The 16,303-nt window shown below is 36.3% G+C and overlaps 1 protein-coding gene across 2 annotated transcripts in view; it reads left to right on the top strand.

Moving 5' to 3' along the window:
• Positions 1-16,303, top strand: part of COL4A3BP (collagen type IV alpha 3 binding protein) — a 126,803-nt gene that overhangs the window by 89,743 nt on the left and 20,757 nt on the right. Inside the window, exons 10-12 of one of the 2 annotated variants that reach the window (XM_029216340.1) lie at positions 8,614-8,700; positions 10,765-10,857; positions 11,364-11,441. In XM_029216340.1, coding sequence (XP_029072173.1) covers positions 8,614-8,700; positions 10,765-10,857; positions 11,364-11,441 — 258 coding nt within the window. The remainder of the gene's footprint in view (positions 1-8,613; positions 8,701-10,764; positions 10,858-11,363; positions 11,442-16,303) is intronic. The other variant, XM_029216339.1, reaches the window with a different exon arrangement.

The following is a 16,303-nucleotide window of genomic DNA, read 5'->3' as shown; positions in this document are numbered from 1 at the left end:
ATTTTCTTAACTAAACTCAATCTTAGCCAATCCTGACCACGTACAAAACTCTTTTCTCTGTTCCTTTTCCTCGACCCTTTTACAACTTTCTGTATCCATATTATTTTGTCCCTTATTTTCTTTTCCATTCAGAAACAACCAGCTCTAAGACAAAACTACCCTTTTTTTCCTTTAAGAAAATGCATTTCCATTCCTTATACCCTCTTTTAGTGAAAACATACTTCCCATTTTCCTTGGATACTGAAATGTTTCCCTTATTATTTTAGTAGCTTTAGTTACACATATTATAATTCTTAACCTTAAAACATAGTTTCTAGCAAAAACTAAGTAAGCAATTATGAACTGTCTTTTCCATTAGTATTCTTCAGATTGGCAAGCTTATAAATAATATTTATGGTTCTAGAAAACATTCTCTTTCTTACAGAAAATGTCTTAATGTGACATCAAACATATTAATAGTCCTAACTAACCTTAGTTTCTTTGAAAAAGGAAACCTATGCTCAGTAATTAATGTCCCAGTATCTTAGCTGGAAATGACCTGGGTATTCGATGGATTCCCATTATTTAAGTTAATTTAGCACAACTCTAAAGTTTCAAGTTACCAAAATCTGGAAAGAGTATTTTAGATAGACATACCCAAAACACAGTTATTCCTAAAGAGTTAAAAGTTTCATCGTATTGTTATTTTTTCTTGCTGAACAACTTTCTAACAAGAATAATAAGGTTTTATTTGATTTCTAGTATACCTAGGTACAATAAAAATATTATACTTAATGTTGATGACTCTAAAGACATGTCTGTATTAATTAAACCAACAAGCTTAAGCTAACTTTAATACCAGATATTAATTCAGTATTGAATATTTCCTAGATCACATAAGCCTGAAATTCATTCTAGCCAGGTTCTTTTGTATTTCTCAATATTTATATAAGTGTTTAATTTCCTTTAAGCCAATTAAACAGATCTCTTTTACAAATTAATTTTTGCAGTACCACACATCTACAACACACCTATGTAAATATGAAGAAACACACAAACAGACACAGAGACCTCATAGTGCCCATTCCAGAATTTCAGCCAGGAATCAGGTGTAACAATATAAAACCCTCAGTTATAAAAGAGATTGAATTCAAATTGGGTTTCTGGCAGATGGAACAAATCAAGATCACCTATCTAGATTGCTAAAACCTTTTTACTAGTATTTATGAGAAGACACTTAAGATTTCTATTTGTGATTAACAAGTCAAGTATCAAGTTATTTACCCTCCCTCAAGGCCAGAAAAAATTTCTTTTTCTCTGTTTACAAGCCTCTTAAGATAAATAAGGGGACATTTTGGGAGTGGTAAAAAGATTGGTGGGCTTTGGATTATTTCTGGAGCCATACCTCTGGTCCTATAAAGACTAGATTTGTAAAATAAGGACAGTTTTTTGTTTTTGTTTTTTTCTCAAAGAATTGGGTGGCCACCTCAGTGATTTCAAAGGACTGACATACCCCTTCACCTTTGTTGGAATGTCTTACTTTCCCTCATGTAGCTTAGGGAAGAAGCAGCACCACCCCCCTCCAAAAAAAAATTACTATCAGGTTCCAATTACCAGCTATGGTCAATTTAGTCAAACTATTGGCTTCCCACCTCCCAACTTGGTAATTAATTTATTTATTATTTTAATTTTAATTATTTAGTTAGTTGCACCGGGTCTTAGTTGCGGCAGGTGGGCTTCTTAGTTGTGGCAGGTGGGCTCCTTAGCTGCAGCTCAAGGGCTCCTTAGTTGCAGCTCAAGGGCTCCTTAGTTGTGGCTCACCGGCTCCTTTAGTTGTGGCATGCAAACTCTTAGTTGCAGCATGCATGTGGGATCTAGTTCCCTGACCGGGGATTGAACCTGGGCCCCCTGCATTGGGAGTATGGAGTCTTAACCACTGCGCCACCAGGGAAGTCCTGGTAATCTGTTTATAAACACTTTTAAGGATTCTTCCTGGGTTTAAGAAATTATTTAACTGTGGCCCTCAGTTCAGCCTTTGATCTGAAGAGGCTTGCCTACAAGCCTCATGTAGTCCCATTTCTAAAGGTAACCATTTAATAGGATCTTCTGAGTAGAAAGGCAATTCAGACAGGAGATTATTAGTAGATGGGAACAGTAGTTAAAGTTTTAGTTACCTTTTATATCATTAATCTTTTATTAGCTTTTTACAACAAATCTTTCAATGAGGCTATTTTGAAATTTTGAAGCCTTTTGGGGCTTCTGTATACCAATTAAAATAGGTACAATATTTAAGATGAGAGCTCTCTAAAATTTTAACAATTTAGTAGACTTTCCCATTCAAAGGATCTAAGAAGCTAGCCTGACAAATATTTTTCCCTGCTAATATAATTTTAGAAAAGAGAAAAACTCTTACTGCTGTTGAAAAAAATCAGTTTGGGAGTGCCAGAAGAACCTATCTCACCATTTCAGGGCCCAACATCCTTTAGTTCCGATTAAGAACTTGCAAGCATACATAAACCCAGCTGGTATTCCCATAGGTGACTGTCCATCTGGGAGCTGTTTGGCCTTTGAGGCACGATTTCCTATTATTTCGTAGCCTAATTCAGATATGGGATATGAGATATGATCTGCACAGCTTTCTGAGGAGTGTGGTAGATCAAATATGTGCTGCTTCTGAGTCTAGCCCCAAGGAGTTAACCTTGGGTTGGTTTGACTCTTGTACATGGCTCAGTTTCTCCCTGTGACAGTCTAAAACCGCCATGGGGTGCTGAGGGCACTAGGTTATCAGCCTCTGTTGTGCCCCGTTGGATGAGCAGTATTTACCTAATGGTTGTAGTGGATCTCCCTTATTCTTCAGAGCTGAGTAATTCAGTCTCTCATTTCACTAGCAAAAGCTTTGTTCAGAACATATATCAACTCATTTTTTTCAACGTAAGCCAAAGTTAACAAAAACCCAGCCACCTATGTTTCCCTGGGCCCCTTGTCCAGATCCCTGAAGTCCTGCCCAAGAACTGCACCAGTGCCCCTTAAGACTCCAAGCCTTAAGTGAAACAGCTCAAATATAATTTCAGGATCGTTACTCAAACAATGAGATCCAGATATTAGGAGAGCTCACCAGAACACCTGAGGAGTACTGAGAAGTTGGTGGGGCTCAGTGGACCCATGCTTGGTACTGAGCACTAGCTCTGGGTCGACTCCAGGTGTTCACTAGTGGGTATCTCTGATATCCTGCCAGCTAAACCATGCATGTCAACAAAAATGAATCAGTCAATCTGAGAAAGAAATGGAAATTTTATTTGAGCCAAATTGAGCACTGTTCTGCCCATTAGAAGTCAAAGCACAGTAATATAAGTTTTTTGAGACAGAGGGCGGTACATCAAATGATGTAATATTGACAGTTTACACAATCCAGTTTTACAGGAACAAGGTTGTAAGTCATGTGACCCCTTACAAGATCAAGAAAGAAGGTTATCTTTTAAGGAGTTGTCTTGTTGATGCTAGGAAAATGTTGCACCTTAGGATTGGGCTAGTGTTCTTGGGGAAGATTTGGTCAGGATGCATAATGCAGATATACAGTACAGAGTAGGGGGGAAAGAGGAGGCCAAAGGGCAGAGAAAATATTTTTACGTTTAAATTTTCCTTGTCTTGCCATAAAGTATGAATTTTATTTCAAATCCCTGTAGTATCAAGTTATGTAATTCTTAAATAAGCTAGGGCCTGTTTTTACACTTTTTTCCCCTTTTGGAGTTTTGAACCATCTGTATTTACTTGTGTTCATACTACATTTGCATGGATTTTAGACACTAATTCAAAATATGACTTTGTTTTGGTCCTTATCAAACATTCATGATGTTCTAGTTATTGAACAAAGTTTAAATGTTTCTGTCATCTGTGGCCTCAGAAATTATAATCTTAAATCCGTGCCTTAAGATTTTACTAATGTAAGACACTGCTAGGCATGGGTGATATTGCAAGGAACAAGGTAAACAAGGGTCCTGCCTGAGGGCCTTAGCTGCGTACATAATGGGAACACAGAGTAGTTAACAGGCAATTAGAATAATGTATGTTATGGAACACTTTAACACTGTGAACACAGATATTGAGTCAGGGATGGCTTCCAGATGCAACGAAGTCTGAGCTAAAACCTTAAGAATGAGTCAGCTGAGTATTTGTTCACCAGGTGAATAGCCTGTAAAGTGTTTGCTTATAGGGGCTGAGAAGAAAGAAGACACTTGGAGACCAGAAGAAAAAGAGCATTTTGCCGCAGGGTAACGCAAAGCACTTATCTGTGGAGGGTAGAGCCAATCAAAAGTAGGGAGTGGCAAGACTGGCTAGAACCAGTATCCTCAGGCAATGGGTTTAAGTCATTCTTACTTCCTGCAGTGAGGAGAGTGGACTGAAGTTGACTGTTGTGACTAAGGGCTTGGAGACTTTTTCAGTATTACAGGTGAGAATTGAAGATAGCCTACATGGACAAATCAGATATTTGGAAGGTAGAACTGAAGGGTGCGGTGACTGAATGAGGGAAAAAAGAGGGATTCAAGAACAGGCCCAGGTTTCTGCCTTAGATAGATTGGTATGGAGATGAGGGAAGAACAGGTTTTAGACATGGTGCATCTGAGTTGAAACATTCACTTGAACACTCCATCTTATATATTATTAGATGTAAAGATCTAACACTTAGGACAGAGATGGACAGGCTATGAATTTGGGAATCATCAGAAGATGACTGAAGTCACAGAAATGAGTAAGAATGCTGTGGGGAGAGCAAGTGTGGAACCCTAAGGAGCACTCATGTTTAAGGGGTAGACAGAGGAGGCGCCTGCCCTGGAACCCAAAGAACAGTGCTTACTTAGAGAGGAACTGGGAAATTAAGACTCCCAGGGGAAAGATGGCTCCAAAGAGAGTCATTAACATAAGAAATGTTGCTAATAATTAGGGCAAGTAGATAAAGACTATGAAGTGTCCCATAGATTCAGCAATAAATAGCTCTTTTCTTTGGTAAGCGTGACGAGATAAAAGTGTCTCTTTAAGTTTTTTAATAAAGGAAAATCTATTCCAATTACTTTAGTTCTCCCTCAGATTTTTAACGCTGTAGTTCCCAATTGGTAAACTCCTGAGACTCTGATGTAATTGAATAGATTGAATGAGTATTACAATTTTTTAAAGAGTAGATGTGGTTATGATCAATAGAATTTTTAAATCATTAGAAAATATGTTTGAGTTCAGAAGAGATTTGGGGTATTTTATATTTTTCTCATATCAGCAGAGACCAAAGTGATACTGCTGTCATTTAAGTGTCTGAAATGTTTTGGCTTTATAAAGGGAGTCCTTCAGGACTCTTTCATGATCCAGCTGGTCATTAGATGGTTATGTCAGGGAGGAATAAATTTTCCTCTACCCTTCTATGTTCTTCTGGCTCATCTAAGAATTAAATTGACGTGAGGCAGATTAACAGAAAATCAAAGTTTAATAATATGTATATGTGGGAGAGATCCAGGAAAACTGAGTAACTCAATAAAATGACTGAAACCCTCACTTTAAATACCATCTTCAGCTAAAGACAAAAGAAAATATGGGCGTAGTGGTTTGGAACTTAAAAGAGGTGTAAGACAATTCACAGGAAGATGGGAATGCAAATGTTTGGTAAACAAATGTTTGCTGGGCCATGCAGAAACAGTGGGACACACAGTAGGCTCTGGTCTCTAGACCCTGCTGAGTTTTCCCCATAACACCTAGCCAATATTCTTCGCACGTATCTCTAGTGATAGCTCTATTCCAGGAACAGACCCTCTATCTAAAATTTTTTTAGGCAGTGAGAGGGGAAGGTCAAAGTTTCTTCCTGAGTCTTTTGGGCCTTAATTGTTTTTAGCTCAAAATAATCCACATGCCAAAGAGACATTTTGGGGTGGTACGTTTTGCTCCCCTGCAGTTATATTCACTTAATGGTAATTCATCAAGATGTGTACTGTTCTGTATGTGTGTTGTAGTTAAATTAAAAGTTTTGGGGGGGGTGTGGTTTGAAGTGACTTTTGAGGGATCCCCATAACTCTACAAGAACTACTACATTGAATCAAGATTTCTGATATGCCTGTGCGAAATGACAGGAGCATTACAGCATAGTTCTTCCCTCTCTTCTTGTGTGGCCCCAGGTTGTGGCAGCGCAGGGATGATGTTGCTTCATACTTTTTAATGGAGTAGTGACGACTTGGGATTTATTCCAGACAGACCCACAATTGTCCACGTGTCTTATTTTGTATATTTAAAAATTGGGGGAACTTAAACCCAAGCCTGCCTTTTCAGCCTTCAGTTTGATCTCAGGTGGCCTCAGCTTGCAGACGCTTGAAGCAGGGTTTCGGTTCCCAGCCAGAGATTAAGGTCGGGTTACGGTGGTGAGAGCACCAAATCCTAGCCACTAGACCAGTGGTCAGTGACAAGGCCCTGGCCCTTCAGCTTTGCATAAAAGAATTCCCACAAAGACGGAAAGTAGTGAAACAAGTAAAGTGTTTATTAGGAGGAAGAAAAGAGTATACAGTACGTGTGGATAGACACACGGGCAGACTCAGAGAGTCACGCCCTCGTGGTAGTTTGAATCACTTATATGGGGCGTTTCTTCCCGGTTTCCTTTGGCCAATCATTTTGATTTGCCTGGTTCAGAGTCCGTATTTGGTATGTCTCAGGATCCTCCCATGTGTGCATGCACATCTCTTAGCCGAGATAGATTCTACTGAAGAGGCCTATGGGTAGTTAGCATCATTTACTATGGGGTGGCGCCCCCTCCCTTTTTGACCTCCAAGGAGCCTTTCTGTGCATGTGTAGTCAGGGAGGTCTCCTGACTTCAAGAATGAGAAATATGTGTTCTCTTATCTTCTATCTGGGCAGGTCCCAGCCTCCTCCTCCTATTTTCATCATAGAGTATCCACAGAGAACAAACTCCAGCTGTTTGCCCCAGGGGCCCATCTATCTCCTGCCTCAAGTTTAATAGTAATATGAAGCTGCTGTAGAGAGGGATATTTCCCCCTCTGCCCCTCTTGAGTTCTTGTGACTGGACTAATAATAAAATGGACACAAGATAGATTAATAGGAGAAAAACAAATTTTAATTCATGTGTGTGTGGGTCCCACAGAAATGGGACCAAAACAGTGGCCAAAGCAGGCAGGTTTTTTACTCTCAACAAAGAAACAACAAAGTTGTGAGGGCAAAGAAACTTAGGTTTGGGGTGCCCAATTAGTGAAGAATCTAAACAGAGTTTGGACTTGGAGTAGTAAATTTAAAATGTAACAAGATTTGTTTATATAGGTTTCGTGCTTCTCAGACCAGATTCCTTATCTTTGACAATAATGTTGTCCTACCTCCAGATGCAGGGAATACACATTTCACATGAGATTTGTTTCCTGCTTTCAGGGAGACAGGAGTGTCAGAGTGTCCCTCTTGCACTGGCCATTTCTTGAGTAACCTTAATTCAAAATAATCAATGTGCCACTGAGGCACATTTTGGGGTAGTCTACTCTGGGCCCCAACAAAGCTATTGTTCCACTTATAGTCCACTTAAATTTGTTTTAACACAGCAAGATACACACATAGCTTGCTTGTTTCCATTTTGCTATTATTCTTTATATTTTTATCTTCTGATACAGCTGAGGTTCTACTTGCATTAGAACTACTTGGAGGACTTATTAAACACGCATATTCCTGGTTCCACCCAAGACCTACTGAAAAGTAATTTCTGGGAATGGGGGCCTGGGAATTTTCATTTTAACAGGTTCCCCAGGCAGTTCCCCAAGTGATTGAGAACCACTGCTCTACCATTCTAAGCAGGCTTTCAAGCATCAGTTCAACTTTTTTTTCTCTGTGATATTATTGTCTTTGCTTATAGGAAGGTTCCCCTCAGAAGCCCTGTCTGTACTTCTCATTGGCTATAGATCTGCAACTTTGTACTTAAAACCTTCCTGCAATTTTATATGGTTTCCGTCGATAAGTCCTCAAGTCACAGGTACTCAGCTCTGTCACTGTACCATGAAAACAGATATAAACAATACATGAATGAACATGATTATATTCCAATAAAGCTTTATTTAAAATTCATATAATTCCCACATGTCATGAATTTTTTTTTTTTTTTTTACTTTTTCCTTTTGGCCATGCCACTCAGCTTGTGGGATCTTAGTTCCCTGACCAGGGATTGAACCCGGGCCCTCAGCAGTGAAAGCGCAGAGTCCTAACCACTGGACTACCAGGGAATTCCCCATGAAATGTTGTTATTGTTTCCCAGCCATTTAAAAATGAAATTCTGAGCTTAAAGCCCATTCTGAAAGTAGGCAGTAGACTAGAATTGACCCACAGGCCATAGTTCACCAACCCCCTGCTCTAGATTATTGCCCTAACACAGTGTCGGTCAATATACAGTAAGTATTTGAGTACTGAGTGAGTGAATTAATTGTAACACTCTGTGCACTGATTTTGCACAGAGCAATATGTTGTTCATCTTTGTGATAATATTACCTAGTGTACTAACTGATTCAGAAATGTTTGTCAGCTCACTTTTCAACTTTCTCCTAGAGTTAATGCCAGGGTTATCAGTGTTTTCTATTTTCTTGAATCAACAGCTTTTTTTTCCCCTGTATGTCTGAATAGGAAGGCCCAAACAGTTTGATTAATGAGGAAGAGTTCTTTGATGCTGTTGAAGCTGCTCTTGACAGACAAGATAAAATAGAAGAACAGGTATGTATATTATTAAAAATCCTTGATGTATGTTATTCATATAAATAGAATTTGAAATCATGATCCTAATAACCTAAAAATGAACTCTCGTCTACAGTGAGTCACAAACGTAGAAGAATCTTTATAAGTCACTTTATTGACCAATTTCCGAGCAATAGAAAGAAGACTAATGATTGTTTAAAGCAAGCATGCATAATTAACATGAAATTAAATGGAAATATTCTGCCTGTTCCCCTTGAAGTATCCAACCTATTATCATTCTGTTAATACAAAGTATATATTGGCTCTGAGTAAAACAGTCTCTTTGAATTTCTCTTCACCACCAAGTGCCATATGAATTCAAAAGGAAGATGACCAAGAATTTATTTTTCTTCTATGTTAGTACCATTCAGTTTTTATTATTAACTCATTTATTGCTTTCACTACCTTCACCTTAATTACTTCCTCACTTTTAACTTTGCTCAATGTTTTTTCATCATTAAATTCACAGCAGTTATACCCAGCTCCTTCTGTGGAAATTGAAGGAAGGCATTTCTAAAATCCTTTAACTCTAGTTTCAAGATTAATTTGATCCTTTACCTTTAATTCTGCAACAATGCAGTTACCATATATTACCACTAGATGGTACTTAAAGATGAATTTAAGCATCTTGCAAGTAAATCATATGTGTATCAGTTTTATACTACAAATTAACTTGCATAGAAGAATTGGCTTGTTTATTCCCTCTGATTGCTAGGGCAGTCATGGCTATTATGCCCATTTACTGATCTATCTATCTGAGGGTAAGTCATCTGCAATAGTGGCTGTTTGCTTTTCATGCTTATTTTTCCCCTGTTTTTTATCAGTGATGAAAAGTTTGTCACATTAATTTATAAAAGCTTATTGCCCATTTTTTATACCCAAAAGATGCTACACAGCACTCAATAGAACTTTCAGTTCCTAAATAAGGTCTAGTTTTGGATGCCAAAAATATCTGAAATAGCATCATTGTATTTGGTTTTTTAGGGTGTTTTGGGTGGGTTTTTTTTTCCCCCCTTCACTGTGTTTTCGCTTTTGTTTTAATCTAAGATGTGTTATTTCGTGAAGAATAGCAAACTGTGAGGTCAAGACAAGTTAGTCTTAGTTTTGCCAGTAACTGTGTAGCTCTAAACATATCACTTAAATCCTCTGGGCCTTGGTTTTCTAATCTGTGAAACAAGGAGTTGGACAAGATGATTCAGGTCATCCCTTCTGGCTCTAAAATGCTCCCCCACTGAGTATCAATATGGTGGTTGAGTTGGAGTTGAAGAGAATCAATAAAAACTTCTGTATGCTTTAGAAAAAAGAAATATTCACAGGGCGATCAACTTATAAATATCAGTCTATTCCTGACACTCTAGTAGATAAAAACAAGTCATTAAATAGACCATGATTTTCTTTGCCTAAGAGCCAGGCACGTTGATATGACAAAGATAATCACACACACAATACAGCATAGTTTCTGGTACAGTATATTTAGTAAATATTTATTGAACAAGTGAGAAGAAACTAGGCAAGCTGAGAAGGAGGCAAGAGGTTAAGTGGCAGCTTAACAAGAGTGAGGTGATGGGATGAAGGCAGAATACCTTCATGGAAAGGAGACAAAGATATACATGATATGTTCTTTTGAACATAACTGAAGCAAACAATGATTATTGGTTCAAATAATACAGCCCTCCAAGGCCCTGATGATGTGGAATGATTGGAATAATTTGGCCAGAGTTTGGATAAGAAAATTATTTTGGTAGCAGTGTTAAGGTTGATTCATGCATGGTAAATGGTGCGTGCTGGTATTGGAAATTCTGACCGGGAGCAAAAATAAAAGAACTAATCCTTGGTAGTGTCTACGGAATCCAAAAGAAGAAAATTGGGATACATGAAGTGTCAAGATTTGGCAAGGCTTGTATCTTTGTATCTTTAGAGTAACTTCATAATTCAAATATTTATAAGAACTAAAGTGTTCAGTAATTAAATGTTATATTATCCATTCTGAAGCTGCAACATACACTTCGAAACCTTCCCATTTAACATTATATGTTTTCTTAGTCACAGAGTGAAAAGGTCAGGTTACATTGGCCTACTTCAATGCCATCTGGAGATGCCTTTTCTTCTGTGGGGACTCATAGATTTGTCCAAAAGGTAAGCTAATGTCACAGTTTACTAAAAGTGTATGCTATATTTTTCTTCACTGTTGATGAAACTATCCTGTTATATAAAGTCTTTTTCCTTTTCTTGAATTTAAGTAATGAGATTTTTTGGTATTACATGTTTTCTTCCATATGCATCCTCCAGAACTGTTAGAAATCTTCTGAACATAATGTTCTTTCTTTTTTATTTAAGGGGGAAAGAAGGGTGGGGGAATAGGGAGTGGCTTGTCCAAAATAGTTAACCAGAAGCATAGCCAGTGATATTAGATCTCTTTTTCTTTTGGGGTTAAGTGGTATTATTTTGTATTATTGGAAGCACTGCATTCGATTTTGGAGCATAACACATAATAGGTGCATGAAGTCAGCACTTGCTGCTGAGCTTGTTTCATATAGTGCTTTGTTCTCTCTTTCTTTATCTTGTGTTTGGAAGTTGGTACTGAATGCTCTGTTGTGCCTTTGTTCTGATTACTTGGTTTTTTCTTTGTCTGTCTCTGGTAGCCCTATAGTCGCTCTTCCTCCATGTCTTCCATTGATCTAGTCAGTGCCTCTGACGATGTTCACAGATTCAGCTCCCAGGTACTGTATGAATGTATAGAGTGGACTTGAGACTTTCTGTGCTATATTTCAGCCTGCTTTCCCAGTTCCTAGAAATCTTTTGGTTAGGCCACTTGTTTTGGTTTTGAATTTTAAATAGTAACATCAAGCATTAAAGAAAGCCTTCCTTATCTGCTAAATAGTTCCTCTGTCAGGCTTGCATGTGCCCTTTGTATCCTCTATTGTGAATAGCTTGGAATTTCGCCATATAGGAGATACTCCTGAAAGATTTCAAATTGAATTGAAACGAATAGAAGGTACCTGGTTTTTAACTATCCTGTGATATCTGTTTCTTCAGACAGGATTCAGCAACTTTTGTGGACATGGTCTATAGGATATGTTATAGCATTAAAGCAGGTTTCAAGCCTTACTTCTAACCTAATTTAAAATATCTCATAATATTTTCAACAGGGAAATAATTTTTTAAGTAAAATTTGTCTCATTACCATTATACTAAGCTTCATGGAACAGGTTGCGTTTTGCTTTGGCAAATTATCCCTGGAAATGAGTATTCCAGTCCATATGATAAATCTATGGAAATTGATTTTAAATTATTTAGTATCAGCACGGGTTAGGAATGTAGGACAGGAAGCTGGATGCTTGCAGTCTCTGCCCTCATAATAAAATCAAAGTATCAATGGAGGAATATTTTTTTAGCATCAGCATTAGGTTAAAAAATTTTTTTTAATCTTCACATATTTGCCATTCAACTTTGTATTTTTATGGTGTTTGCATTTTCTTGGATTGCAATATGTCATAGTATGTTAAGAACCTGAGCTGTGTAGTCAAAATGACCAAGTTTAAATCCGGTTTCCTGCATGATGTTTGACAACTTTTCTAACTCCTCTGTGCTTTGCTTCTGTCATCTAGCTAGGAATGTGATAGAGCTAGAACCTAGCATGTAGTAAGTGCTCAGTAAGTGAGCTTTTATCATTATAATATTATTTCTTTGAGCTAATCAAAATTATCTACATTATTTTTTCTCTATCAGAGTGTTCCAATAAAAAAATTTTTAAGTCAGTTTAAAACAGGCATACAAATAAAATTTACATTAGTTTTCAACTATGTAATAAATAAGAAAATTAAGTTTAAGACTTAAATTTTTTTCTGACTTTTGTAGTTTTTTTTTCCTTGAACATTTTTGGGAAAGAGATGCATCAGTTCCTCATCAGAAATTACCCTTAGCCAGATTTATTACAGTATTTCTTACCTATTGCTCATTCATTTACGTATGCTTTTAACATAGTGACTTATACTCACAATAAATCATTGACCAAACTAGATTATATTGGGAGACTTTGGTTTATTCTTAATTAAGCTCCACCTTGCATTAAAATAATAAATTAACAGACTAAAAGACATCAGTACTGGTCACCATTTTCCCTTAAAATATAGAAATATACAGGCTATAAATTTTTTAAAATGTAATGAGAGCAAGAAAAGAATTTGAGCCGCTGATAGGTGCCTAAGAATTAGGGCTTCAGAACCCAGACCTGGGCCTTAGCTATAGAGATATATAAAACAGCCAAAAGCCTTTGAATACAGGTGAACTATCACTGAGAAGCAGGTGTCCACATTTTTATAAGACTGTCAAATTGTAGCTTCTTTACCTAATTTTTTGTGTAACTTTTGTGTATAAGTTGAGAAAAATCTTTCTAGTATTTTTTTTCTAATGTATGATGTTTGTTATTGATCCGATTCTGTTTTTAAACTTTTGATTATTCTACTGTTTTATATTCCAGAAGAGGAAATGAAGGAAAACAGCATTGAGGTCTTCAAGTATTTATTTTCCTTGCTAAAGTATTTGTTGTCATTAGCAGACTTGGGCTCTGGCAGTTAACTGTTGATTAATTTGGCTTTGCTATCTACTTATAAGTCTTGGCTCATGATTGTTTTGTTCTTGTTGAAATAATGGTCATAGTCCTGCTTGAGTAAGATACTTAAATGTAGAACTGAGAGATTCCCTGAAAATAACTTCAAATAAAATATGTGACTCTACTAGGAAATTACTAGCAACACGTGAATCTGTATCTGTCTGATGGACAGATGTTGGAAATGAAGTAGCTCTCAATGAAAGTGTATAGAAAGTAGGAAGGACTTAGATTTATAAATGGATCTTCTTGGCCACATTTATTTCTATAACAGTTACCACCTAAAGATGTCATGTCAAAAATCAAAGGGAAATAAAAAGCATCCTTAGTTGGGGGAAAGAAAAAAAGAAAATCAAAGGGTGGGTAGTACATCTGTGGGTTAATATATGATGAGCATCACCATTGCAAAAACAATTCTGCGTAAAGCTTTTTCCCACTTTTGTGCATAGTAACATCATTGTTGTGGTAATTATTTATTTTACCCCTCCCTTTTTTATTGTATCAGTATAAGTAATAGAATGCTAATTTAGCTGAACTAGAAAGTAAATAAAATTACTAGATCACTATTAATATTCTTATGCATATCCTTTTTCCACATATATGTAAATTAAATAAAATCAGTCACATATTGATTACACACACCTTAGTAATTGTTTCTTTCTACCAAAGTAGGTAATTCTATATATACTGTTTTGTAACTAGCTGTTTTGTTTTTTTAAAGCACACATGTAATTAGGCCCATGTTCCCATCAGTAAATATAGGTCTAGATCTCCTTGTATGGATATGAATACTAGATTTACCTACTCACCTAATATTGAACATTTAGTTTATTTTCAGTTAGTCTCTGTTATTTAATAAATAGTGCTACATGGGCGTCCTTGTAAATACAGCATCCTTGTATGTACATCTTTGTACACTTATCCAATTATTTCCTTAGAATATATTTCTAGAAGTAGAATTTTTAGGACAAAGGCCATGCACACACCCAAGTTTTTTATTCTTATTGCCAAACTGTTCATTAGAAAAGTTGAACCAGCTACACTCCCAGGTCAGTTTTCTTTTGCTATACTGACACTGAATATTATTATTCAGTTAATATTTGCCAATCTGATAGAATAAAAGTGTTATTTTTCTTCTCGGCTAATTGCATTTTTCAGTGAATTGGCTATTCATGTCCTTGACCATTTTTCTTTTGGGTTAACAGTACACTGTTAATTTGTTATTAATAAATTATTGTATCCAACAGATCCCTTTATGACCCTGTAACAATAAGCATAGTTGTATTCCTTTCACATGGGTAAGAAAAAGAGATCCAAGCTCTGTTTGAGCCCTTCTGAGACTTTTGTTCAATACAATTTTGTTGTACCATCAAAGGACACTTTTCTATTAAAGTTTCTATATTAATAATATTAGAAAGATCCAATTAGATCTAGCCTCCTAAAATGGCATACTGAGTGATTCAAATGTGAAGTGAAAGAAAAGGTAAGAATTGGAGTGCCATCACCTTCTATTTCAAATCTGTTTTGTCTTCAGTTTTTTCATAGTTCATTTGGTATGAAGATGCTGTATGTAAGGTGCAAAAAAATCAAGGGCATGATTCCTGAAATTATGCTTAGTGTAAAATTCAGCCTTTTTTTTTTAAGTGATAGATGTTTCTAGTAACATTTTCTAGTAATCAAATTTTGAACCTGATAAGGTAGAAAATTTGGCATATGTTTATTCTTGTCATCCAATTAATGGTCCCTAGTTTCCCACTTATTTTTGATGTAGAGTCGTAACTGAAAACAGTAAATGGAGCATCTTTAGGTTTATATCTGAAATGTGAGTGTGGTCACATGTGCCCAGGTCATTGCCCCTATAGAAACATTGGCTACTGCATATTTTAACATAAAATTCATAATAGTGAAATTTTACCAGTATCATCTTTCTTTTTAACCTTAATGTTATTACCTCAGGGAATATACCATAATGGATAAAGATTCCTTGATGAAGGCTTTGCAGACTGGGTTAGTACAGTAATTGGGTACTTCGATAGTTTCATTAATTTCCTAGGAGCACAGTACTGAATACATCTTGTTTGTTTCTCTGTTGGACTTTTTCAAGCCCTCTTAAGGAAATAAATGAGGACAAAAGACTGAAAACTTTTCCATAGATGCAGTGGTAACTATTCTTTCATCTATCTAGAAAGACAATGTTGAATGCATTTACTGTACATTGTTTCAAACTTAAGTTACCTTCTATCAATTTATATTTGTGGAATCTGGTTTCTATTTGCGCTGAAGCATAAATCAAAAACACCTTGTTTTTCAAACACTTGAAATAACTAATTTAGGAATAATCTCCTAAACAGAAACACAATTACCTGCAATATTTTTCAACAAAAGAGCTAAATGGCACTAAAGGTTTTTTATACAGAACTCTCTTTGTTTTTTAGCAGAATAAAATCCTTAACATTCTTCTTTCACAAGTAATCCATTTAAAGTAGGGCCTATTAGGGGGAAACATTTCTTTCTGCCTCTAATCTCATAATAAATATGGGTGTTCTTAACTCCAGTGTCCTACCTAAAAGTACATACGTATTCAGATCTGAAGATTTTTTAAGATCTTGGGATCTAAAAATCATAAAAAACTTTTCCCAATCATGATGTGACACAGACAAATGAATCAAGCCAGCGCTACTGTTGAGGCTTTATTTATGCATACTAACTGGGACTTCCTTTGTTCTTCGTCTTTTGGTAATAAAATACGTTTTGTATGTATTATTTGTAACTTGGAGTCCTACATTAGTCATCCTTACCCTCTCAAAGCAGATTTCAAAATTTTAGATGCACAAAGGTTTTTTCCAGTCAGCCTCTGAAGTTATGTTTTCTAATTAAGCCTTTATAAAATTATAGAGGTACTAGTAGTCATGTTTTAAAATTTTTTTCAAGTCTCTAACCCAGCACCATTCACATTAAAGGTTATGAATAAAG

Source organism: Monodon monoceros, unplaced genomic scaffold, assembly GCF_005190385.1.
Source record: "Monodon monoceros isolate NGI ecotype Baffin Bay Population unplaced genomic scaffold, NGI_Narwhal_1 Super_Scaffold_12, whole genome shotgun sequence".
Lineage (NCBI taxonomy): Eukaryota > Metazoa > Chordata > Mammalia > Artiodactyla > Monodontidae > Monodon > Monodon monoceros.
This window is presented reverse-complemented; position numbering and strand designations above follow the sequence as displayed.